The sequence below is a fragment of the Budorcas taxicolor genome, chromosome 1 (assembly GCF_023091745.1).
Source record: "Budorcas taxicolor isolate Tak-1 chromosome 1, Takin1.1, whole genome shotgun sequence".
Classification (NCBI taxonomy): Eukaryota; Metazoa; Chordata; class Mammalia; order Artiodactyla; family Bovidae; genus Budorcas; species Budorcas taxicolor.
Genome location: NC_068910.1, coordinates 26640432 through 26667852, shown reverse-complemented (window position 1 = coordinate 26667852; position 27421 = coordinate 26640432). Strand labels below are relative to the sequence as shown.

General features: G+C 41.0%; 1 protein-coding gene and 1 long non-coding RNA gene across 2 annotated transcripts in view; one reads left to right on the top strand and one right to left on the bottom strand.

Annotated features, from left to right (window-relative positions):
- Window positions 1–11407: 11407 nt before the first annotated feature.
- On the bottom strand, window positions 11408–24575 carry LOC128046228 (uncharacterized). The gene is made up of 3 exons (XR_008199254.1): window positions 24456–24575; window positions 21904–22057; window positions 11408–11545 (listed from the first exon to the last, which is right to left on the bottom strand). It is a non-coding gene; the product is annotated as an uncharacterized LOC128046228 (long non-coding RNA).
- Window positions 24492–27421, top strand: part of SUCLG2 (succinate-CoA ligase GDP-forming subunit beta) — a 290163-nt gene continuing 287233 nt past the window's right edge. Inside the window, exon 1 of the mRNA XM_052638350.1 lies at window positions 24492–24812. Coding sequence (XP_052494310.1) covers window positions 24492–24812 — 321 coding nt within the window. The remainder of the gene's footprint in view (window positions 24813–27421) is intronic.

Sequence of the window (27421 nt, the reverse complement as noted above, 5' to 3'; positions counted from 1 at the left end):
GGGTGGGGTCCTACTCTATAGTTTAAAATATCAGTCACTTAAAGGAGCACTTTGGGTGGGGTCCTACTCTGTAGTTCAGTGCGTCAGGCATTTGATGGGCCAGCCTCTCAATTGTTCAGCTTCAGATGCTGGCCTGTTGGGGGAGAGAGGCTATGGTGATGGCTCCACCCCCTACTCGTGACTCAGCAGTATTACCTTGCTTCCATGGCTGCCTGGCTTTCCTCCATAGGCATTTCCCACCACAATCTCCTCCCTCAGATCTCCTTGATCCGTCTCTCCGCAGTCAACAGCAGCCCTCACCCTGGGATTGCCCCACAATCCCTAAACCCCAGCTCCCAGCTTCTGTGCCATCCAGGGAACCTGCATCCCTGTCTGGGGTATGTATGGCTACAGCAAGGACTGTCTGATTCTCATTCCATTTAGGCTGCCACAGATCAGCTGTTTCACTCTCAGTCTTAAATGTTTCTCCTCTGACTCAGACAATTGCCCCAATGTGGGGATTGAATCCCTGCTTCAGTTCCCCTACCTGACTAGTAGGTCCAGTCCTACTAAAACTCCTGCTTTCCCCCTAGTTCCTTTCTCCTACCCAGTTTTGTGTGGTTCTATATATTCTTTTCTGCTGGTCTGGTACTCCTGTCCACTCTCAGCTGGTGTTCTACTGTTATGCCCAAGTCGCGAAATCTCCCAATGACCACCAGGGAGCCGATATCCGATGCAAAAGCAAGAGAGTTTTTATTACCAAGCTCGAGCTGGGGCTCCCACTGATACCAACGCAGCAGCTATAGGGAGGAGCCCTGAGCTCTGGGTTACATTGCTTATATAGGGTATTATCGCGCAAAAAATTCAAAAAACGGGAGTCTCCGGGTCTGATTGGTCACCTTCTGGTGAAGGGTTAGGTGTTGAGTTCTGATTGGTTCCCCTTTCCTGGGCTTGATTCGAATTTCCCAGGCTGGCCAAGGGTTCTGATTGGTTCACAGGTGGTGGGGTGAGGTCAGGGGATTTCCAAAGGCTCTTTTCCCGGAACCTTACAAAATGGATTGATTCTTCACTACATGCACTTCTGTGCCTGAAGGTGTATGTCCTGATGTACCTGTAGAGAGAGATATACTCCATGTCCACCTACTCCTCTTCCATCTTGTTCTTCCCAGATTTTTGCATTTTAAAAACTTTCTGCCACCTTCTTCACCCAATTCTTCCAAAGTTTAGTCCACAGGAACTGAGAAACAGCCTGCAGATAATCCTTGTGTGGCTTCCTCATGTGTTTTTCTTTGTTGTTTAAGTTTAAATTTGAATTCTTTAAAAGAGAAAAGTGCTCCCCAGTTTTCCACAAACCTCATAACTCATTGGTTATTCTGCACCCAATCCACTTGATCTGTTCCCACCACCTGTCTGCTCTTTCTAGGCAATTTATGCTTCAAACATGTGTCTCCCACTGGAGAAACAGAGCAGGCAATGAGCGTAGAGCAAACTTCTATTTGAATGGAGAGAAATACAGAGAGGGAAGATAACAGATTTGTATCTCCAAATACTGTCTTAGCCAAATATGGAAAGACAAAGCAGTCGAGGTGTATATGGGATGTCCAGATCCCTGACACACAGCGTCCCAAGTTGAAAAACCCCAAGTCTGCTGAACGAATGCAAATCTTTACAACAATGTTCTGGCCTGCTCATCATATGACAACCAGCTCCTTTTGTCATCCCAGCTCTCTCTCAGCCCCACAATCAAACTGCATAACTTGCTCTTCTCTGTATCTTCTCACTTTGCCCTCAGTGATTCAGCTCATTATGTTTCCTCCATCTCCGAATGTCCTTTCTACTGATTTCTAGTCAGAAGCTTAATTATCTTTCGAGTAGGAGCTCAAACTCTATTTTCCTATGCTTTTACAAAAGGTTCTTGTCAACTTTTCAAGCTTCCTCTATCAGCCCATTAGCTATAGAATTATAGCCATAGAATTCTTCAAGAATTCTAGGTCCACTCCTTTGATCCCACCGCCCTCCCCCTGCCCCCCCCCACCCTCCCCCCGCCCCCCCCCCCCCCCCCCCCGCCGCCAGCGCAACAATCTCACTCATGACCACAGCTTCAATTACAACTATTTTGCAGATGGCCCACACATGTATATTGCTAGTCCAGTAGTGACCACATATTTCATTGCCTTTTGAAATATCTTTTTTAAATATTACAAAGGCATCTCAAAATCAACTTAACTAATGATCTTTTTCTACTAAACCTGAGCTATTTTTTCAATGAGTGAAGGTTGCCCCCAACCAACCATGCTGTTAGCAACCATAAACCTAGGAATCATCCAGGATCTTCCCTTCTCTCTTCATCTCCACATGTAAACCATCAAAAATGCAAGTTTTTTACAAGTAGGGATGACCTGATCAGGCCAACTCAAAATGGTCTTTTCCAACTACTGCAGCATAAATTGTTGGTATTTGAATTTCCTTCATCAGTATACTTTTGGAAAGCATCACTCATCAACTCTGGGCCATTAATAGTTTGAATTTCAAAACTGGTCAGGCTGAGAAGGGCATCATGCAAGCCAATGATACAACTTCCAGTTAGATTCTGAGTCCAAATACAAAATTTGGAAAACACTGATGTCTCAGCTTGAGGACAGTCAGGCAGAGAGAATTCTTTCTCACTTAGCCTTTTGTTCTACTTGGCTACTTTTTTTGTTGTTGTACTTTCTTATTTAGCCATTTGTTCAGTGAATTGCATGAGGTCTACCCACACTGGGGAGGGCAATCTGCTTTACTCAGTCTATGGATTCAAATGTTAATCTCATCTAGAAATACCCTCAGAGATACACCAAGAAATAATGTTTAATCAAATTCTAAAGATTCCTTGGTCCAGTCAAGGTGACATATAAAATTAACCATCACATAAGTTAAATTTTGACATTTTTCTTCTTACCTGGCCTTGCCTTGCTAATTCATTGGCTTCTACCCTCATGTCACACCAAGTCTGGGTCTACTAAATGAGTACACACCCCTTCTTTTCCTGATCAGAACAAGGTCTGTCTATTCCCAGAAGCAAAATGTTGTGATAGGACCATTAACCATTCTCCAAAAAGAAAAAAAAAGTTATTAAAAATGAAGCATTTCTGGAAGTTAATTTTATGGAATGCCGATCTTGTAAGATACACTGGGAAAAAAAAAGAAAGGATTTCTTGACAATCAAGTTCTATATCCCTCTATTAGTTTTCTATGTTACATAACATACTACCATAAACTTAGCAGCTTAAAGCAATAGTCATGTATTATCTCACTGTTTCTGTGGGTTAGGAGTCCAAGCAGGTCCTAACTGTGCTCTCTACTCAGATTCTCATGGGGATTCATCATGGTATTGGTTGGGCTGTGTTCTTTTCTGGAGCTCAGGTTCTTCTCCAAGCTTATGCAGTATGAGGCAGAATTCAGTTCCTCTTGGAGACTGCCCTCAGCAACTAGAGATAGCATCTCTCCATGGGCAACCACACATGGCTGCTTGTTTCTCAAGGTCAGCAGGACAACTTCAGTCCCTTTTAGAGACTTTCTCCTGGTTAAGTCAGGTTCATCTGGGATCATCCCATTTTTTATTAACTCGAAGTCAACTGTTTTGAGAACCTTCATACTTTCCAGGTGGTGACACTGGTAAAGAATCCACCCACCAATACAGGAGAAAAGGGTGAGATCCCTAGGTTGGGAAGATCTCCTGGAGGAGGAAATGGCAACTCATTCCAATACTCTTGCTGGGAAAATTCCATGGACAGAGGAACCTGGTGGGCCCATGTAGTCACAGAGAGTCAGACATGACAGAGCACACACACAAACACACACAGAATCATTTGCCATGTAATGTAGCCAAAACATAGGCATGATATCCCATCAACTTCGCCAATCTGACCTTCACACAAGGGGACAAGATTACACTGCACTCAAATACTCAGGGGTTGGAATCTTGGGGACGACCTTAGAATTCTTCTTTTGACAGCCCAGATCCAGCTTGTGAATTAGCATGTCATGATCTCTGAAAAATCCTAGAGGAAAGAAATCTGGTTGACTTTCTTCCCACCTATTCACCAAATTTATTTGGCCTCGATGAAAACTTTATTTTCACATAACACCATCATTGTCCTTGAAATTAGTGTTATGTTTTATCTACGTCTTGGGATATACTGAAACAGGAAAAAAAAAAAAAACCAAAACTGGACCACATTCAGTCCAGGATTCAAATTTCCATCCTGTCACTTCCCTGTGTGTCTCCAGCTTGGGCTTGTTCCCTGAACTCACAGTGACTTGCTAAATTGGCTGCAGAAGAGCAGTGTACCTGCTTTTGAAGGCTGAAGACATGTAGGTAGTTTTTGTATTCTTCTTAACTATGAAAATAACAAAAATATGAAAACTTCGGGGTTACTGTCAAAGTTGAATAGGATAAAATTGATGGAGATGTCAAAAAAGTGTCAAGTACTACTCCTTTTATCAAGCAAACTAATATGGAAAGCTTTCAACCATACAGTGTAAAATATAAACTACCTGATAACTTTGGAACAAGTGCCAAGTTTTTAGTTTGTTTGCTTCTTTGCTTCAAATAAGTTTTATTTTTAATAGAACCTGTAAACAACCTCAATGTTCATTAACAATTGATGGATAAACAAGTGTATACCATCCATACACAGGGAAATATTACTCAGCAGTAAAAAGGTATAACCTATTTATATTCATAACAGTAAATAATCTCAAAACAATTATGCTTACTGACAGAAGGTAGGAAAAAACCTCGTACTGTATTGCACTTATAAAAAATTCTAGAAAATGTAAACTAATGTGTTATGAAATAAAACAAATCAATAGTTGCATGTAGATTAGGGAAGGACAAGAGGAAGAGATCATTAAGGGGCATGAGAAAACTTTTGGGGGTAAAGATATATGCATTACTGTCATTGTTGTGATGGCTTTATAGGTACATACCTATGTCAAAATTCAGCACATTGTATAATTTAAGTGTTATTGTTGTTCAGTTGCTAAGTTATGTCCAACTCTTGCAACCTCATGGATTGCAGCACACCAGGCTCCTCTTTGTCCACGCGATTTCCCAGGCAAGAATACTGGAGTGGGTTGCTATTTCCCTCTCAAGGGGATCTTCCCAACTCAGGGATCGAACATGCATCTCTTGCGTGGCAGGCAGATTCTTTACCACTGAGCCACCTGGGAAGCTCCACAATTTAAGTAAGTGCTGTTTATTCAATTCCAATTATAAACCAACAAAGATGTTAAGAGATAAAATGGGCCTACATAAAAATCTGGATCTCCCAGTTCTTTGGGAAAATCAACCAATCCTACATATCAGCTCAGCCATCTCCCACTTTCCATGTCTTGGTAGGGTAAAATCTGCTGCAGAAGCAGCAAAAGGTGGAGAAAATTAAGACCCTGACCACCTAAACACTGGCTGGGTCACAAAACTCATCCAAGACTACAGAGACACTTTCTTCTCTGCCCTAGACTTCCTGCTTGTGCAGTGATGGCCATAATGTCAACAGCCCAGGAAGATACAGGAATCCAGAAAACCTTTAGATTATTTGTTCTGAGACTGACCTTGGTCACAGGAGAAAAAGAGATCTGTAGGTCCCAATAATTTCTGTATACCTTTAACCCACAGAGCCATAGTCACATGAAATTTGTGTATGCCCTTCAGAACAGATACATAAATTCTAGTTTTCCACAACCTCCAAACTCTCTACTTCTTAATGTTTTGTACACATTATGTTTTTTTTAATCTATGTGCTTTATTAACTGTTTTAAAGTTTCTTTTTTTCTCTAAGATACAGTCAAACACACTTTAGGATTTCTAAGTAAAACATCATTTACCAGAGTTAGCTTTACTAAGTGTTAAGGCTTAAAATTTGAGAAAATAGAAAAACAGAATTTATACGTTTAACCCTTAACTTTTGAACATCAGCAAAAATAACATGATATGCGTGAGAACAAGAAATATATCAGTTATGTTTCCCACTTAGCCCCTGTATGGCTTATCTACCACTAGATTCTAAACTCCACAGCAGCTATGACTTCTGGTTAGGTCTTAGGAGAAAGCAATCAACAGTGCTGAAGATTATGTGACATATTCCCTGGGGAAAGGGGACTTAGCACATGCTATTTCTAGAAGCACTGAAAAGTTGTCATGCCAATTACCCCTTCATCAAGGTTAGCATAGGGATCATAGGAGATTCTGGCATTGAGGTCAAAAGCTCAGTCTCACAAGTGAAGTGAAGTGAAAGTCACTCATTCATGTCCGAACTTTATGACCCCATGGACTATACAGTCTATGGAATTTTCCAGGCCAGAATACTGGAGTGGGTAGCCTTTCCCTTCTCCAGGGGATCTTTCCAGCCCAGAGATCAAACCCAGGTCTCCCACATAGCAGATGGATTCTTTACCAGCTGAGCCACAAGGGAAGCCCAAGAATACTGGAGTGGGTAGCCTGTTCCTTCTCCAGTGGATCTTCCCAACCCAGGAATCCAACAGGGGCCTCCTGCATTGATGGGAGATTCTTTACCAAATGAGCTATCAGGGAAGACCTCAGTCTCAAGAGGCTGAACAATTTTTCTTAAGACAGATTAGTCACCATTGCCAATTAGGCAAAATTAGGTTGAGAGCTAATTCATTGGAAGGGCCAGTGAATATTCATTGGAAGGACTGATGCTGAAGCTAAAGTTCCAATACTTTGGCCACCTGATGCGAAGAGCTGACTCATTAGAAAAGACCTAGACACTTGGAAAGATAGAAGGTGGGAGGAGAAGGGGACAACAGAGGATGAGATAGTTGGATGGCATCACAGACTCAATGGACATGAGTTTGAGCAAGCTCTGAGAGATGGTGAAGGACATAGAAGCCTGGTGTGCTGCAGTCCATGGGATCACAAAAAGTTGGACACGACTGAGCGACTTAACAAAAACAAGACTGAGAGCTGTTCTCTGCCATCCTGCTATTTTCTCTGAGACACATAAAGTTTGGGGCTCCCAGAAAAGGTGTTCCGTCTTCATGCTTGCAAAGACCATTTCTTTTTAAATAATTTTTATTGGAGTATATTTGCTTTACAATCTTGTGTTAGTTCCTGCTGTACAGCAAAGTGCATCAGCTATATGTATACATATATCCTCTCTTTTTTGGATTTCCTTCCCATTTAGGTTACTGCAGAGCACTGAGTATAGAGTTCCCTTCGCTATATAGTAGGTTCCCATTAGTTATCCATCGTTTTTCTTTTTTAAAAAAATTTCAATTCAGTTCAGTTCAGTTCAGTCGTTCAGTCATGTCCGACTCTTTGCGACCCCATGAATTGCAGCACGCCAGGCCTCCCTGTCCATCACCAACTCCCGGAGTTCACCCAAACTCACGTGCATCGAGTCGGTGATGCCATCCAGCCATCTCATCCTCTGTTGTCCCCTTCTCCTCCTGCCCCCAATCCCTCCCAGCATCAGAGTCTTTTCCAATGAGTCAACTCTTCGCATAAGTATTGGAGTTTCAGCCTCAGCATCAGTCCTTCCAATGAATACTCAGAACTGATCTCCTTTAGGATGGACTGGTTGGATCTTCTTGCAGTCCAAGGGATTCTCAAGAGTCTTCTCCAGCATCACAGTTCAAAAGCATCAATTCTTCAGTGCTCAGCTTTCTTCACAGTCCAACTTTCACATCCATACATGGCCACTGGAAAAACCATAGCTTTGACTAGACAGACCTTTGTTGGCAAAGTAATATCTCTGCTTTTTAATATACTATCTAGGTTGGTCATAACTTTCCTTCCAAGGAGTAAGCGTCTTGTAATTTCATGGCTGCGATCACCATCTGCAGTGATTTTGGAGCCCAGAAAAATAAAGTCTGACAATGTTTCCACTGTTTCCCCATCTATTGGCCATGAAGTGATGGGACCAGATGCCATGATCTTTGTTTTCTGAATGTTGAGCTTTAAGCCAACTTTTTCACGCTCCTCTTTCACTTTCATCAAGAAGCATTTTAGTTCCTCTTCACTTTCTACCATAAGGGTGGTATCATCTGCATATCTGAGGTGATTGATATTTCTCCCAGCAATCTTGATTCCAGCTTGTGCTTCTTCCAGCCCAGCGTTTCTCATGATGTACTCTGCATAGAAGTTAAATAAGCAGGGTGACAATATACAGCCTTGACATACTCCTTTTCCTATTTGGAACCAGTCTGTTGTTTCATGTCCAGTTCTAACTGTTGCTTCATGACCTGAAAATAGGTTTCTCAAGAGGCAGGTCAGATGGTCTGGTATTCCCATCTCTTTCAGAATTTTCCACAGTTTCTTGTGATCCATACAGTCAAAAGCTTTGGCATAGTCAATAAAGCAGAAATAGATGTTTTTCTGGAACTCTCTTGCTTTTTCCATGATCCAGCAGATGTTGGCAATTTGATCTCTGCCTTTCCTAAAAGCAGCTTGAACATCAGGAAGTTCATAGTTCACATATTGCTGAAGCCTGGCTTGGGGAATTTTGAGCATTACTTTACTAGCTTGTGAGATGAGTGCAATTGTGCAGTAGTTTGAGCATTCTTTGGCATTGCCTTTCTTTGGGATTGGAATGAAAACGGACCTTTTCCAGTCCTGTGGCCACTGCTGAGTTTTAATAACATTCTATTTAGCCCAATATACAGCAAACAGCTTTTAACATATAGTCAGTTTAAAGATTATTAGGTGTTTTACACTCTTTCTTTCTCTTTTTTTTCAAACTGTCTTGAAAATCCAGTGTACATTTTTGCTTGTAGCACACCTTAGCTTATTTCAAGTGCTCAATAGTTATTTGTGGCTAGTGCCTTGTTGTTGTTTAGTCACTAAGTTGTCCCACTCTTTTGTGGCACCATGGACTGTAGCCTGCCTGGCTCCTCTATATTTCCCAGACAAGAATACTGGAGTGGGTTGCTGTTTCCTTCTCCAACTGCTAAGTTTTAGAGACAAAATGTTTGACATTTAGGTTAACTTGCAGGGCAGGGTCTGTATGCAAGACTAAATAGGATGAATTATTAAGGAACAAACTGATAAAGCTTGTGGGTAAAATTTAAACACTATAATGATTGTGTGCCCTTTAGCCCAAAGTTTATCCTTTCTAAGTCTCAGTGTATTTATCTAAAAAATGGGTATAATAATAGCATCTGTATCATAGACATATTATAAGGGCTTCCCTTTTGGCTTAGCTGGTAAAGAATCCACCTGCAATGCAGGAGACCTGGGTTGATCACTGGGTTGAGAAGATCCCCTGGAGAAGAAAGGCTACCCATTCCAGTATTCTGGCCTGGAGAATTCCATGGACTATACAGTCCATGGGGCCACAAAGTGATGGACACTACTGAGTGACTTTTATCATCATCATCAAAGGCTTCCTAGGTGGCACTGGTGTTAAAGAACCCATCTGCCAATGCAGGTTAGGCTTAAGAGACATTAGTTTGGTCGCTGAGTTGGGAAGATCCCCTGAAGAAGGGAATGGCAATCCATGCCAGAATTCTTGCCTGGAGAATCCCATGGCCAGAGAAACCTGGCAGGCTACAGTCCATAGGGTCACATAGAGTTGGACACTACTGAAGCAACCTAAGAAATAGATAAAAATAGAGTAGTGTGTGTCACTTCAGTGTGAGGTTAACTATTGTATAAGCTTAAATTATCATTTGATCTCAACTATTGTTGTATTGTGCTTTTAAATCCTTGAGTGAAAATACGGTGCTGAATTCTGAAACACCCAGAAAACTTCAGATTGATGTTCATGTTGGACCTCTTATTAAAAGGAAAAGAAAAACAGCATGCTTATATTATTCAATGTCATTAGTCATTCATAGGAGGGAGAAAAATGCAGAGAATATATTGAAGAAGGAAATTATAGGGCCTGGACTCCATCTTAGGCCTGTTCATGCTGATCATGCTCAGCCAACTTTCCAATGGACTCTGAACTTTGTGTTTAGTGCCTATGAAATCAACAACAGAAGGATAAGACCCCCTCCAGACAGGGGAACCTTGAAGATCATATCTAGGTTACTCATCGCCTAAGAGAAAACACACTAATCACCCCTTCCTTCAGACAGGCCATAAATTTTTCTGTATCTATCAGAGTGTAATCTCAGGTTTATTGATTATTGGCTAATTGTTTGACTGTTTGAGCACATGAGCACATACCACGTGAATGATGGGGTTACTGGGATTGTATTTTCCTTGGCTTATGTACGTCTCAAGGAATTTGGAGTGGTGGGTTCAGACATGTACAAGTGGGGTATAAAGATTTTCATAAATGCTGGTCGGGGTACTTGACTAAGAGGAGACTCTGCCTTGGGCCCGCTGGTGTAATAAACTGCCCTCCATTATCTGCATTGTCCTTCTGAGTGAGTTTGTTTCCTGGAACGCATGGCTAAAACAATATTACTCATAAACAAAATTCTTCCAAAAAGGAATACGTTGCAACACATCCCATGAGGCATCTGCAGATCTTTAGGGACACAAAACAATTTATTGAAACTTCTGTACAAAGTGAAACTCGTATTTGGAGCAATGCATTAAAAACCTACAGATCATTTATTCATGCTCTTCACTGAAGGAATTGCAGACATCACTTCTTTTACGCAAATGCTCCTTTAGTGATTAAAATTCCTTCTGTCTGGCATATGGGTGGAAAAGAAAGAAAGGCAAGTGAATAAGAAATGCAACCTTCTCTGATACTGATAGATAAACTGCATATATTTAAGAACAAGGAATGTAGTGTATGCTTGTTATAGTATTAAAAAATAAAATATATTGGGAACTCCTTGAATTTCCTTCCCAGTAATGAGTGGCAAGAGTGAAAATGTCACTTACAACAATTTCATTGGCATACCATCAGTGAGGCCAGAGTGGATAGTTGAAATAGATGTCAATAGGGTATCATTTTGATATTACTTCTGCAAACACAACTAGGAGAATTAATGTCATTTAAAACTGCATGTCAACACTTCAAAAGAATCACGACAAATAAAGGAAAAAAATCCTTGCAATTTAACTAGTTTTTCCTGGAGCTATCTTTTTCAGGTATTATCAAACATATAAGAAAAAGATGCTGGCATTTCCCAGGTCCACTAGGTAAGCTTGTATTAATTGTGCACACAACAACACCAAAGGGGCTGGCTTCAGAGTTGCAGTACAGTATAAAACATATAATTGAGAGTTACTCAGAGTTGGGTGGAACCTGACTTTGCCACTTAATACTCAATTTCTTTATTAGTCAAATGGGAATAAAAATACCTACCTTTACATTAATTATGGGAATTGAATAGGTTAATGTATAGGAAACAACCCAATATGTAGCAGATGTGCAACAGTGGTCGTTATTACAACTTTTCTAGTTAATGTCTGTCTTTGGCTTTCCCAATAGTAGCCTCTTAGACAAGTATTTGGGTTCAAGAAGTTTATTTAAGAAATTACAGAAAGCACAGGGAGAAAGGAGTTGGGAAGGGAGACAAAGAAGGGAAGGAAGACATTAGCAGGTGATTTGTTGACCAAGTGGCTGGTAGCGGTAACGGGCTCAATTCTTCAGGGGAACTGTAAGAGATCAAAGCAGAACAGCTTCAGTATTATCCCCACCTAAGAGGTGAGAAAGCTAGGGTATTTATCCTATTATTGGTTGAGAACTGTTTCTGGAGACATTAACCTTCTTGCCCTGCATGCTAGACCAGTCTGTTCCCAAAAGCAAATGACCACAGGCAGAAAGAATCAAAGGGATTTCAATAACTGGCCTTTCAAGTACAGAAGTGTGCACACAGGGGATATGGGTAGAGCTCCAGCAGGATCTGGATCTCCACTACTTATGAGCTAAGTGATCAGGTATCTTAGTTCATCTCTCTGAGCCTAAATGTCTCTTTTGTTAAAAAGAGTACAGGAAGACTTACCCCACAGTATAGTGACAAGAATATGAAATATAAATGTAATTTATACCTTCTTCTTAACCCAGACTTTATTAATCTCCTTAACTCCTTTATGATGATCCTACTTTATGATGTTATTATAATATAGGTAAAATCTTTCAAGCTATATTCTTAGCCATCTGCTCATCTGGAAATTGTAGGCTGACAAGATTAGAGTGTCAACCCTCTCGTTGATTGGACTTAGAAATTTGAACTTGGACAACCAGATTTTATAACAGGGTTGGTTTGGTAGACATTCTCACAGAATTTACTATTGGAGAGATTGGACATACACAAGTAAAAAATTTAAATTTAGAAATTTAAGGTACCAAAGTAGATAGTAGGTGCGGTATAGTTTTCTAAGTGAGATGTGAGGTTTTGTCACTGGGAAAGCTGCTGAAATTCCTAATGCTTTCATCTAGTATCATTTCCCATTTCACTTTGAAACTTCAAGGGATCTAGATAGGGCACACACTTACTTAGTGCTGACTTCTTAAACTATCACCTGTGCAGCTCAGTAGTGAAATGATACATGATTTTGTGAAATGAAGTAAAAATGGCCAAAGACTGGACATGTGCTAGGAAACAGAATTATTTTGTTTCATTATTTTTAAGAGGAAAAAGAGCAGGAAATGGGCTATTTCCCAATTGCGGCATAAAGAATGCATCAAAGCTGGAGGCAAGACTTTTAAGTGAGAGTTTAAAATTGGAAAACATCTTTTGAATATGTAAATTTTGCTAATTAAAGTGAATAACAAGCAATTACTAAGTGTCAAATTTGTGTTCTTAGAAAGATGCGGAGGGTGAAAACAGCACAGAGTTTGCTGAGGGAAAAATCTGAGATCTAAGCTCCACTACTTATGAGCTAAGTGATCAGGTATCTTAGTTCATTTCTCTGAGCCTAAATGTCTCTTTTGTAAAAAAGAGTACAGGAAGACTTACCCCACAGTATAGTGACAAGAATATGAAATATAAATGTAATATGATACATAAAAGTGATCAAATCCATCAGCTGGTGAACAGATAGACAAATTGTGGTACCCCTATACAACAGGGAGTTACTCTGCAATAAAAATGAATGAACTAGTGCGTGATGCACAAAACAACATGGATTAATCTCAAGCTAAGTCAAAAAACAGAGTATATATTGAAGGATTTCATTTATATAACATTCTAGAAAATGCAAAGTAATCTATAGTGACAGAATGCACTTAAGCAATTTCTCGAGGATGGAGGAACCAGAAAAGGGAGAAAGTGATAGGTAAGAAAGAGAAACTTCTGTAGTGATGAAGATGTTCGTCATCTTGATTGCTATAATTGTTGAATGGATGTATACATATGTCAACATTTCTCAAAGTTATACTTTAAATATGTGCCCTTTATTGTCTTATAATTATACTTCAATGAAGCTGTTGACAAAAACTGTTACTGACACAGAAGATTCTCAGTAAATGTAATTTTCCTTCTCTGAATGTGTGTTTGGGCTTCCATCATAGCTCAGTCAGTAAAGAATCTGTCTGCAGTGCAGGAGACACGGGTTTAATCCTGGGTGGGGAAGATCCCCTGGAGAAGGGAATGGCAACCCACTCCAGTATTCTTGTCTAGAGAATTCCATGGACAGAGGTAATCAATCATAGAGAACCAGTACTTTGGCCACTCAGGGATAACTTATGCAGGAAACATCAGTGCTGTGTGCCCAGCCCCCAACTTCCCTGGGCTATGCTGCAAAAGGCTGGTACCTGCAACCTTCCTCAGAGGCTTGCATTCGGGCTGCTAGAGCTGCCTCACGTCCAGAGAGCAAGAGCTGAAAGTGCCTAGGAGATTATACCCTCTCAGGGCAACCTGTAGCTAACTTACTGGTACATAGGTGACAAGCCCAGCTTTGCTGCTTCCACACAGGGACAAACTTTGACATGCAATTTATGGTCCAGAGCTCCCTGTTGGATCAGAAGGAGGCTGGCACTTCATCTGATATTGCAGCTTTGGCAGACTCTTTTCCTTCCTTTACCCTGTTTCCCCCATTTGCTTACCATTTTCCACAGGGAGAATTTCTTGGAGAAAACCACTTGTACTTGAACCCAATCTAAAATATCATGGCAGTCCTTTCTGGCCACAGAGATGCCAAGAAATGGAACTGGGACCCCAGAATGCCTCATCAGAATCTTTCAGATATTCTTTTAGAACTTGAGTTAGGGAATGAGGACTCTCTTTCCTCTATAATCCAGAGGCAGTAAGGATGTGATATGGAAGCTCCTGTTACCCACTTCTTCATCTTGTGAAAAATGATTTTAAAAGCCAAAGTGAGAGAAACTCAAACCATGATGATGATGATGATAGAGACAGAGAGAGACTCCTGTGCTAAGTTGCTTCAGTTGTGTCTGACTCTTTGCAACCCCGTGGACCGTAGCCTGCCAGGTTCCTCTGTCCATGGAATTTTCCCAGCAACAATACTAGAATGGGTTGCCATGCCCTTCTCCAGGGGATCTTCCTGACTTGTATTTCTTATGTCTCCTGCATGGGCAGGTGGGTTCTTTACCACTAGCCCTACCTGAGAAGCCCCTTCTCATGATATTTAGGTCCGAACAGTTATATTTCAGAATAGATACTCTTTCCTTCTGGAGTGTTTTATATTGGCCAATAAATGAGTCTGGTTTAAGATTTGTCACTTGTAATAGAAGAAGTCTTGATCAAAATTTCTGGTTAAGCAATGGAACTAGGGTTTTCTGCCCTTGCCATGTGAAATGCACAGGTTAGAACAAACTGGATCAAACAGGTGGACTACTCTTATCCAGTAAGGCCATAGGCAATAAAAAATATTGTGTTCAAATTTTGCCTTTCAGAATTAGGGTTCAAATAGATTTCATATTTTTCCCCCTCTGGCAAAGAAATACAACTTGTATTCTGAGGTACGATCAAATACTTTGATAATATTTTTCATACTGTATGGCAACTGTTTTTAATAATTCAAACTGATTCTCTTTAGAATGCAAAATTCTCCCTTTGCACAGACTGATGATATAAAGTCACTAAGGGGGGATATGGAGGCTGATTTTAGGTTTGTTCCATTAAAAAATATACTTTTCCCTGAGACACAGAATGATAACATAAAAACCCATTTACCAAAGGAGAAAAAAAAAATGATCCTAATTGCACAGACTAACAGTAATAGTATAAAATGACTTCCTGGGAAAGTTTAGCTCACAAATGCTCTGAACCTTTACTAAATCAAATGAATAACAGGACCATCAACTGCTTGGAGAACTTTCAAATTGTAATTTTCTATTTTGTGCAGAATATTGGAATAGTACTTACTTGGCTTGGCTAAAATCAGACTAATGACTTGAGAGTTACTATTTTAATTCATTTAATGATTGCTTGATGACTTAAAAAGTTTTTGCTTCCCTTTTGCTATGGCTTTTTAATGAAATTAATCTATGAAATGATTAGATTTATAAAACAAAAGTTTTGTACAATAATCTCTGTTGCTCTCAGTTTGATAATTGGAAAATTGGTGGAAGAAGAGATGTATCTAGGATTATGAATGTCCATAGGGGAAATGACAATAGTATATTGTATTAAGCAAAACAATAAGTATTGCATTTCTGCTCTATGAATAAGTATTTATATCAGTGGTACAAATATTTATACTACAGGACATTTTGCTCCCTCTCCTCCTCCATTAATACCCCACTCATCTCAAGGACATTTGGCAATATACAGTAACAGATTTGATTGTCACTATCAGTCATTTGCTACTGGCATCTAGCAAGTAGAGGCTAATCTTGCTAATAAATATTCTACAATGCACATCCTAAAAATGTTAATAGTATTGAGGTTAAGATCCTCTAACTTATACGCTTGCTACCAAACATTCTTTCTTTCACTGCTTCTGAGTTGTACACTGCAGTGGTTAACTCGTTAACGCTTGGAAATGATCTGTGTTCATTGTAAAACATCTGGATTGGACTCTGGATTGAAAAGTCAGCCCTGCCCCCTTGTAGCCATATAACCTGAGGCAGATCCATATAACCTGCCCCTATGTCTTTTTTCTAATCTGTAATAGAGGAATAGCATTCATCTCACAGAGCTATTTTGAGAACTGACTCAGGTGGACACTCTTAGTAAATGTGCTTAACACACTGATTGCACATATTATAGATCCAACTCAACTACTGTTGTTTTTATTACTATGAGAAGAACTTGGGTGGGGTTATGGTGGATGAAGCAAGGTATTTTGTTTGGTCTGTTTTAATGAAGCCATTTTGGCATTACAGATATTCTGATATAACCTAAAATATAAGACACTAGAATTTCATTTTAAAAATTATTGCGTAACTTCTACCACAGACACCCTTAGTCCAGTCTTCAATCCCTAAGTGTATTTAGGATTGAAGAATGGACTATTCTCTCCCTTCTCCCTAAGTCTGAAACATCTTGTCCATCTGTCATTTTCAACCTACCCCCATCCCTATTTTGAACCTCAGTTCAGTTAAGTTCTGTCACTCAGCCGTGTCTGACTCTGCAACCCCATGGACTGCAGCATGCCAGGCTTCCCTCCCCTTCACCAACTTCTGGAGCTTGCTCAAATTCATGTCCATTGAGTCGGTGATGCCATCCAACCATCTCATCCTCTGTCATCCCCTTTTTTCCCTGTCTTCAGTCTTTCCTGGCATCAGGGTCTTTTCCAAGGAGTCAGTTATTTGCATCAGGTGGCCGAAGTATTGGAGTTTGAGCTTCAGCATCAGAGAATCAGATGGTTAGATGGCATCACTGACTCATTTAGGCTTTCTTGCTTTGTCTTCTAAAGGAAACCAGATTTTCCACCCATGACAGTAGATGCTGTGGGAAGATGATGCTGTCGAAAGGACTTAGGAATGCAACTGGGAAGAGCTGGGTGCTTCAGGCTCAGGTTGTGAAGGATGGCATTCTGGACAGGACAAAAGCTATGACTAAGTGTGCCAAGGCAGAATTTATAAGGCCTTTCCTGAGGACAAAGAGTTAATATCCAACTCTGGCTGAGCAAACCCCTCATGAGGGAAGCCATTGGGGAGACAGTTAGAAACAGGTATTTAAACCAGTGGTTCAATAGCCTTAAGCACTGACTGGAAGAATTTAATTTATAGTGATGGGAAGTATCAAATGATTTAAAATAGGACATATAAGTGACAAGATGAAAAGGATCTTTTGAGTCCTTTAGAAATATATTATTTTTTACTATAATATGCATTAATTATGATAAATTTAGATAAAAATAAAGAAAAATCACCCCAATTCTACTTTCTAGATTTCAAATTATTTATGGTTATATATGGGCTTCCTGGGTGGCTAAGTGGTAAAAAATCCACCTGCAATGCAGGAGACACAAGAGATTCAGGTTTGATCCCGAATTTGGAAAGATACACTGGATGAGGGCACAGCAACCCACTCCAGTATTCTTGCCAGGAAAATCCCAGTTAGATAGTGTACACCTGGAGTAGTCAGCAGGGCAGCCATTAGCTATGAGTAGCTATTCAAAATTAAATGTAAATTCATTAAAATAAATTTAAATAAAGAATTTATTTTCTTAGTTCCACTAGTCACATTTAAGTCCTCAAAAGCCATACATGACTGATGGCTATAATACCAGACAGCCCAGATAAAGAACTTTTCCCTCACTGCAAAAAGATCTATTGGATAGTGCTGGCATAGATTCAGTCCCAGATTGATTGAGATTGGCCTCTTCCTAATCATTATCTCAGGCAACTTACTCTCTTCCATGAGACTCAGTTTGCAAATCTGTAAAATAAGGCTGTGGGGTGGGGACTAAGTTCTGTAAGGCTTGGAGAAAGCACATATCTATTTAATAAAAGTTGGGAACAAGAGAGAGAGGTTGGGGAGAGGTGGATCTTGACGGTATCTAAGAACTCTAAAGAACAGTGAAGAAACCCCCTAGTGTTCCGTGTAACACTGGGCAGGTTCTTTCCCTTCATGGGCCTCAACTTCCATTCTTGTTAGAAGGTATTGGCAGATTTCTAGATATTTTTGAATCTTTGAATTTTCTTTTTAGGGTGATTTTTGCACTGGTTTCATCTTCATTTTGTTATCCATCTAGCCAGGATTGGTTGAGTACCTCCTGTCTTCCAGGCACTGTACTGGTTGCAGGGTCGTAAGAGCAAGGAAGACATAGTCCCTGTCATTGTGGATTTTTAGATTTATAGCAGAAACTAACACATCATTGTACAACAATTATACTCCAATATAAAGAAAGAAAGAAGCAGACAAGAAACCACTGGGGTAATTGCCTAGTGATGACCACCAAGATGACTCCCAGCCTTGCCTTCAGGGAAGCTTCCTGAAGGGGATGGTGACTGAAAGAGGAGGGATGAGATAGCCAGAGTCTGGTGGACAATAGGGAAGAGTTGATTCTGGCAAAGGGAACAGCATGGAACCTTCTCTTGGAGTTTCATTCCATACTGTTTGATCTCATGTAGTAATTAGATTTCAGGGAGGTAGGGAAAGGTTAAGGAACATACTAGAAGTGGGGTAAGAAATGGAAAAGAAAATGAGCGAGAAAGAGAATTGGATGACTGCTTTTTTCTCTAGCCTACTCCAAGTCCCACTTTCTGGGTCAGTGCTTCTCCAGTCATGGTAACTGGATCACCAACAATACAGATGGTGGGGTGGGAAAGGTACTTATAAAAATACAGAAGGGCTTACTGAATCAGAACATATGGAGGATATGGTCCCAAGGATATAAAACAAACAAACAAACTAAACCAAAACGGGATTCTATTAAGAACTCTGCTGTGACTGCTTATTTCCCAACAAAGCAGGGCATTTGAAATGGAATGTCTTTAATTTTGTTATTTAAATAAAGGATATGTTGATAATAGTGAAAGTGCTAAATTCCACAGCTCCCAATGGCAGTGGGAATGCAGATTTTGTTTCTGAAGAGAATTTCTTTCCCACAGTCTGGCGCCAGTTTTCTCTTTCAGTACATGTTTCTTCATTATTTTTTGTATAAATGTTCCTCACTTCATCCATTTCCTAATTTCCTGACCAGTAGAATGACATTGCCTTTGTTTTTATCCTTATATCTTATTCTCCACAGCTTTTCAAGTGACCTTCTCCCTGAATGCTCCCTCTCTGAGTTTCTAGTCCTTACTCTTCCTTCTTTTTCATCTTAACTTTGATCTGTTACTATAGCTCAACCTTGCCTCCCCCAAATTTTCTCCAGGATACAATGAGAATTCCTCTTCAGTTCATTGCAGTTTTGTCAAAGAAGACATATTTAGTTTCAAATCCCTTTTCTTCTGTGCACCTTATCATTTAAATAAGCTGCTCAGAAATGCCATCAAAATTAATCATTTTAATGCATTATTGAAGAGGGAAAAAAATAACTTCAGCACAATGGCACTTCTTTCTGTGCCACTGGCAAATAACAAAATCAAAGCATTGGTTAAAATGGCTGTCACGAACAGCAACAGAGATATTACCTATATACATAATGAAAGGCCAAAGTTTCTTTGTCTGTGAATTCAAGAAATCCGTTATCCATTAAAGAAGAAATAACCAAACAAAATCCACAAATGCCCTTTGTTTCATCACCATAATAGTGATTTTCATTCCTGACAGGGAGCAGCATGAACTCAAACACATTATTCATGGAAATTAGGGTTGTTTTGTAAAAAATTCTATTCAGTTCTACTGGTTATAACGAGTTTGTATTTGTCAAGTGGTTTTTATGCTTAAATGAAAAGGTAATGATAAACAACACTGGAACTGCTGGATGCATGATCCCTGTGCTAGGTTTCCTGACGTGCCTCTCTGGCAAATGGGTGCCTCACGAGTAATCACTGTGGATATGAAAATGAGCACATTATTTCACTGTTAACATGCATTGCTAAGATTAAGAGAGGGTGTGTGGGCCTACTGATGTTTTTATTTGCCTTCCTGGAACAATTAACTCAATAAGAAATAGTGTAGGCCATTTGTTCTAAATCCAAAGTTTGATCTATGAGTTTTGGAACTTAATATTTTCAGTGTGTGCAAAATTTATGAGAAGTGCTACATTGTTGAAATAAGGTGCTGTCATACTTGGCCTTCATTTTACTAATGGGGAAACAGGCTCACAGACGTAAATAGTTAACTAACAAACATGAAAAAGGATTTCTTAGTCAAGTAAAGAAAGCCTGGTGGCTAACACCCACTGGGAACTCCAGTGCTTGATAATGCACTTGTAATAGGGAAGAACCTTTTGTATTCTATCAATATTCTAAGTTAGTTACTAAAGGGATGTTGTCTATAAGCTTAAGTTATACATAATGACCAATCTCTGGGAACCCTGCCTCCCAAGTAATGAGCATCAAGCTAAAATACCTTTGTTCAGCTCAGGAAACATCCTGACCAGGTTCAACCGGTAAATGATGGCAAGGAGGAAGAAATTAACAAATCCCCTCCAGAAGGTGACCAGAACCAGGGAATGCCTGACATTACTTCTTCCCCTTTTAGTAAAAGAAGCCTGAATTCTAACTTGCACAAGATGATTCTTTGAGGCATGAGTTCATTATATTGTCAGTTTGCTGGCTTTCCAAATAAAGTCACTATTCTTGGCCCCGATAGTTTGTCTCTCAATTTATTGGCCTGTTGTGTTTGTGTGGTGAGCAGTACGAGCTTGGACTCAGTAACACACTGGCAAACTACATACTATTATAACCCCTTTTTCACATATAAAGGATTGAGACTTGAAATAACTGCCCCTGGGTCAGAACTTTTAAATTACAGAGACAAAAGCTGAACTCAGCTTGTCTAATGTCTACCTCTGTGCTTCAATCTGATAGCAGACAGCATGGAATACTTCTGGTGGTGCTACTGCCTATGGCCGCAGTTACTACTCAAGCAGTTCACAATTGCAAAATTGATCGAAAAAAGAATAGAATTACTCTTTATTCACCCTTAGCCAATGGTTCCATGCATCAGGGCTGACCTAGGCCCCTGGTAGAAGATAGGTCTTGCACCCACATGTCAAGAATCTCTAAGAGCAGCATTTAGTCATCACCTCCATCTACGATTCATAGGGTTTTCAGTCTACACTAGGAACTCAATGGAAGAAGACAGGGTAAGCTGCCTCTTGATTCACTGGGAAAGTTCCTGAGCGTTTACCACTATGGTTTGATTTGTTTGCTGCTTTTCTTTTTTTCTAGTTTTTGAACTAAAGAACCTTTTGAGAAAATTATTTACAAATGCAGATCTCAGACTCTATCCTAAATGATTCAGTAGGTCTAGAGTGGTGCCTAGGAATCTGTATTTTCAAAGCTCTAGAAATGTTAAAGGTTCCCTGACCCCTATCCTCCACCCTCTTCCAGGAGGCAACGACTTCAGAGTCTTAATAGTTTCATCTGGCATGTACATACCTCTGCCCTTGTCCAATGCTATCAAGGTAAGTTACAAAGTGTCAGGGGTCTTATAACCCATATCTCAGATTGACTCTGGTGTTTCACATTAGATATCAAATAAATATTTATTAAGAACTTAGAGGAAGAAATATAACTTTTTTTTTTTTAGTTTTAAACATGAGGTTAGACTTTATTATTTAATACATTAATAAAGGACATTTACCATATTAACATTGTGTTTTTTAACATTTTGATAACTATTCTAAATGTAACTAGTTTCTTTTATCATTCCAGGCACTTTATTTTATGTATTCAAAAGCATTATTTTGAAAAGGGGTCATGGGCTTTTCACCAGGCTGCCAAAGGTGTCCATGGGCCCTGGTTACATACACACACCCACACACACACATACACACACTGATCCTTGATCCTCGTTGAGAGTGGGGGCAGTCTTTCCCTGGAACCAGAGCCCCTGCCAGGTCCAGGCAGCCCAATTCTCTGAGCATGTTGAGGAAAGTAAACCACTCCTGACACATGACCAAGATACTGCTTTAAGAAATATAACATTTATTAAGACCCTATTATGTGCAAGGTCTTTACACACATCTTATTGAATACTTACTATTGCTGTATAATGCAGGTAGCTCCTCAGATCACAGATTCATAGAAGACAGATATGGGATTTGAACTCAATCCAGTTTCACAGAAAACCCAGTGCTCATCTCAGTAAAGTACAGTGTAGAACTCCGGTGGAATCCTTGACCTCAAAGAGCTTCCTATTTGGGAAATAAAAAGGGTAGAAGATAGGGAGAAGTCTTAGGAGGTACTCCAAAGTGTAAGTCATCCTACATGTGTTTATTTCAAACTTTCTCTAATCCTGGCCTAATGCTAAGCACTGGAAATACCATATGAAGGCCCTTATGCTCTATATTCCCCAAACTCTTGGCTGCAGAGATGGCAGAATGAGAGAATCTGGATGAAGACACTGAAAACTTGCAGATGCAAGATTTATGCTCAAGAGCTGACAACTAGCCAGTCTTCCAATTGAAACAGGAAAACTCATATGATGCTACCCAGCCCAAATAGTCACTAGTAGATAATGAAGCAAAGATTGCCACATATACTTGAATGGTAATCAGAAAGCTTCTGCCCACTCCATTTCCAAAAACTCTACCCCTATAGAAAAAAATTCCATCCTAATAGAACACTCCTCAAAGACTGTCTAAATAGGTTCACCTTCTTCTTTATAAAGTGTACTCTTTTTTTCAAACCCTTTCAAGTCTCGGCTGGAAAGAAAGTGATAGTAACCAACTCCTTTGCCATAGACTGTCTGAATAAGCAGACTTTGATGAATTCTACAGGTGGTCTGCTTCCTTCTGTCAACATGTTCAAAGCTCTCACCAAGTTTAAACATTCAGTCTACAAACATTAATAAGAGTCTTTTCTCCATATTGACTAGATGGTAGAACTCAATACGAGTAATGAGGATGAAGTGGGAATTCAGATCGACTCATGTTAAGAGGAGGGTATGGTCAGCTTTGGGTCACGCTCCCAAGCTGTGACCCTGGGCAAGTTACATTTCTTTCATGCAGTTACCCCTCTGGTACAGTGAGAATAATAGCATCATCCTTTACAGGGTTCCTGTGAGGATTAAATAACCCATATTCAGAGGCAGCTGAACTGAGTACATGTAAAGGAACGAACATAGGTTTGACAGTGAAAAAAAAGGGACCTGTAAGTTGATACTGATACAAGTGAAAACAAGAATAAATAAAGAGGGATTTCCCTGATGAAACAGTGCTTGGGAATCCGCCTTTCAGCGGGGCAAATAAGCCCCCATCAGGAAGACCATGAGATCTGGAGCCTGCCCTCCACAAAGATCTTGTATGCCACAACTAAGATCTCAGGTGTACCAACACCCGACAGAGCAAAAAATAAATATTAAAAAAAAGAATAAACAAACGTGGGGGACAATAAAGCTCTGAGTAGAACATAGACTATAGAAAATCTAGAAAGGAATGGAACTAGACAGTCATGATTTTACAACCATCACAGTAAAAACTGATATAAGAAATAATCATCAATGGATAAGAAATCTAGCCAGTAAAACTATGACTAAGAATGGGCTATAAAGCTACATATCTATATCTATTAAAAATGGGGATTGAGGCAAAATGTAAACAAGTGCTATCAATAAATCTGCATAAAGGATATTTGGGGGTTTGGGGATAATATTCTTGCAACTTTTCTGTAGATTTTTTTGGGGGGGGGTCAAAAAAAAAAGGATAGCTCAGCTGGTAAAGAATCTGCCTGCAATGCAGGAGACCCCAGTTGGATTCCTGGGTTGGGAAGATCCCCTGGAGAAGGGAAAGGCTACCCATCCCAATATTCTGGCCTAGAGAATTCCATGGACAGTACAGTCCATGGGGTTACAAAGAGTGGGACACAACTGTGTGACTTTCACTTTCAAAGAAAACCAGCAGAAATAGTTGCTCAGTTCTGTTAAATTTGTACCTTTTCTCATGATCATAGGCTCAAGAATAAAGTAAGGTTAAAAATTTGAAAATGACACTTTATAGGGTTGGGAGAAGAAAGCATGAGTTTGAAACTCTTTCCGTCCTTATCAGATCTGTGACCCTCAATAAGCAAGGAAACCTCCTTGTGTCTCAGTTTTTTCTTCTGCAAAATGGGGATTTTTTCCATTGGTGCCTACTGGAAAGCTTGCTATGAACACTAAATGAGTCCTTATTTGTAAAGTGCCTGCCATATATCAAGCATATTTGCTAGCTATTTTTATTCCACAGACAGTGCTTAGAGCTATATAAACTCCAAGTAAACTCTTGGTCTTACTCGGGCGACTACACATTTAAAATCCTTCAATACCTTTGTCTAAATCTTCACAAAGAGACAAAGTCTCACTAAAAGGTAGAGGGCCTCCACTGACCTCTTCAGGCCCGCTTGCTTCTCCCTTACTCCCTCAAGGTTCACCTCAAACACCGCTTCCCTACAGGAGCCCCTGAGGCCCCAGGACCAGAGCAGAGGCCTATCCCTCGCTTGGCATCCCATACTGGCCGCTCCTCAGAGCACTCCCTGGAACCGGCAACAGGCACTGGCCTCTCGCTCCAGGGCACTTTAAGTCCACAACCGCTGGGCTCGGGGTGGGTTTTCGCTCACACTGTGACCCGCGGTAGCGCGAAGAGGAGGCTCCAAATGCTGAAAGTGAATTTGGGGCCGAGGTGGCGGTCGTCGTGGGGGACGCAGGGCTTCGACAGGGGCCCCCTCAGGAGTGCGGCCGCGTCCCAGGGTCACCAGGCGCGCCCGGGCGGAGGGGGCGGGGCGGGCGGTAGGCGGCGGGCGGCCCCGCCCCTTCCCCCTCCCTCCCTCTTCCAGCCCCCTCCCGCCCTGCCGGCACCCCGTCAGGATCCCCTCGCTGGCTTCCTGGATAAGATGGCGGCCCCCGTGGGAGCGCAGGCCCGGAAACTTCTGAGAGACCTGGCGCTCCGGCCCCCGCTCCTGGCGGCTAGGTCCCAGGTGAGCGGACCCCTTGGTGGGGGCCTCGAGCAGCCGTTGGTCCCCTTCCGTCCCCTTCTGTCCTCCTCTTCCTGGTACCGGGTGCGCGGTCGCCGCGGCGCCACACCTGTGGAGAGGACGCGCGGTGCTGCGTCTGGGGCGCACGAGGGACCCCAGCACCCTCTGCTTCCTGTGTGGAAAGGGGGTCTCGGGCTGAGGGGTTAATGACAGCCGGGGCCACCTCAGAGTGAGAGCCACCCAACTCCCAGTTGTCGCTGACGTGGATTCCCTCAGCGTCGGGAGGGCGCCGGGCCCTGTACCAGGCGCTGCACAGGCAACTTCAGGAAAAGTTCCTGGAAACGGGGTTTGAGGTCCTGAGGTGTTATGGTGTTGCCAACACACACACACACACAAACACAACCAAAACACATGTTGCCAACACACACGCACACACACACACACACAACACCAAAACACAACCTAAAAGTTGAGAAATACTTTTTTTTGAGGCATTTATTGAGGACTGTATCCTGAGGAAGTTTCTGGATAGCTCTGAGGACTTGTTGGAAAGAGGTAGGGGAGGAGCCAGGATGTACAAGAGTTTTTGCTGGAAAACAAACAAAACACAAACCTTGTTGTGGAAGCTTAAAGGGTTAAGACTAATCACAAAATGTAGAAATGGCAAGTTAGTGATTTTGATGCTTTTCTCCATATGGAAGCTGTAAGAGTCTGGGTATATTGAAATATCCCTTTGATACGCATCTTAACGTTATCTGCTGCTGCTGCTAAGTCGCTTCAGTCGTGTCCAACTCTGTGGGACCCCATAGATGGCAGCCGACTAGGCTCCTCCATCCCTGGGATTCTCTAGGCAAGAACACTGAAGTGGGTTGCCATTTCCTTCTCCAATGCATGAAAGTGAAAAGTGAAAGTGAAGTCGCTCAGTTGTGTGAAGTCTCTCAGTTGTGTGAAGTCGCTCAGTTGTGTGAAGTCGCGACCCCCATGGACTGCAGCCTACCAGGCTCCTCCGTCCATGGGATTTTCCAGGGAAGAGTACTGGAGTGGGGTGCCATTGCCTTCTCCAGTTCCTCTCAGGGTGCACTGTGTGGGGCCATTGCAGTGGCTACTGATTTGATGGTAGGCAACATTACTGTTTACTATAATGGTGGGAAACATTTTTTTCTTGTCTTCAGTTACCTGTTCTGAGGTAACTGCCTGTCCTCAGTCGCCAGTCCTGCTTTTGAACCCATTTGTTAGGCCATGTGATAAAGGTACCTAGAAACCCACCCCAGCCTTGCTGGTTTAGTAACTCACTTCCTGGAATGAGCTGCCTGCTCTAGCCGACTGGCAGGGTTGGGTATGGGTGTGGGGTGCTGAGATGGTGAAATGAGGGGGTCAAGGAGAACGATGGGAAACGTCCTTCCTCAATTTAGTGAAAATTCAGTCCTATCATTGGAACACATTTGAGTATTGACCTTGTCCTCTTTCTCCTTGTTTCTAGAGAATAAAATCCTAGGAGGGCCAATGATGGACACTGAATAGCTATTAGAACTTGGCCTTTAGGAGATTTTACTTTCTGTCGATGGCAAGAGCCATAGTAGCCAGAAGGCCTTTGGGGAGTTATGAGTTGGTGATGACTCTTGGAGAAATGACTCAAGTACTCAACTTTACATTCTCTGTTAGAAATATCTCTTCCCTTTTGAAGAAAACAATATGGAGCTTGACCACAGCACAGCCTTGCCCTTGTCCTTTTCCCCATTTTTAATTGATGAGAGACAATTAAAATGATGATCATTCCTACAGTTTTATCTAGGATGTGCATAGTATTTTTTTTTAATTGAACGATAGCTACTGATGATTTTTGGAGTTACTCTAAACTTTGGTTAATTATGACATCTGAGTTATTCTTTTCTTCTTTTCTTTTCCTGACTTCTCATTTGTATGTTTGTGTTAATGCAAATTTAAAAGGTGCTAATAACATTACTGTAGTATCTTTAACAGGCACTGGACAATATGATAGGATAGCAAAGGGAATGGTGGCTTTTGTCTAATTAAAATCACTAATAACTGTTGTAATAGAGTAAGGGAAATACCTCCAGGTGATCAAGTTCCATTCATTAAATGTTAGAAAAAAATCAAGAACTGTGGTGCTAACTATGAGAGTAGACTTGAATTGATGAGCAACATGAGGCCTAAGGCAGTGAAAATTCAAGCAAAAGAAGTAATTGTATAGAAAAATCCAAGTGTTTATCTGAAATATGATAGGGCTTCTTGCCTTACCAAGAAATGGGAGCCTGAATACAACACTTCAGAAAATCTGGGTGGGGGATACCCTTGGTTTTGCAAGAAGACTGGGTAAAAGATTCTTCTGCCTCACTCTGTCTGAAAACTTTGATTTACGTACTTGTAGATGAAGTGTTGTCCTGTGAACACAAACTTAGGAGATGAGAATTCTTTTTTTTTTAAGGCAAGAATAGTACACAGTGTTCAAGAACTGGAAATGGGCATTAGCAAGCATCTGATCCAAAAAACTCATTTCACAGGTCGAAAAATGGAGCATTAAAGAAGTTCAAGGGCTTGTTCAAGGTTATAAAGAGAGTTTGTGGCAGAGCTGATTCCAGGTTAAAGGTTTT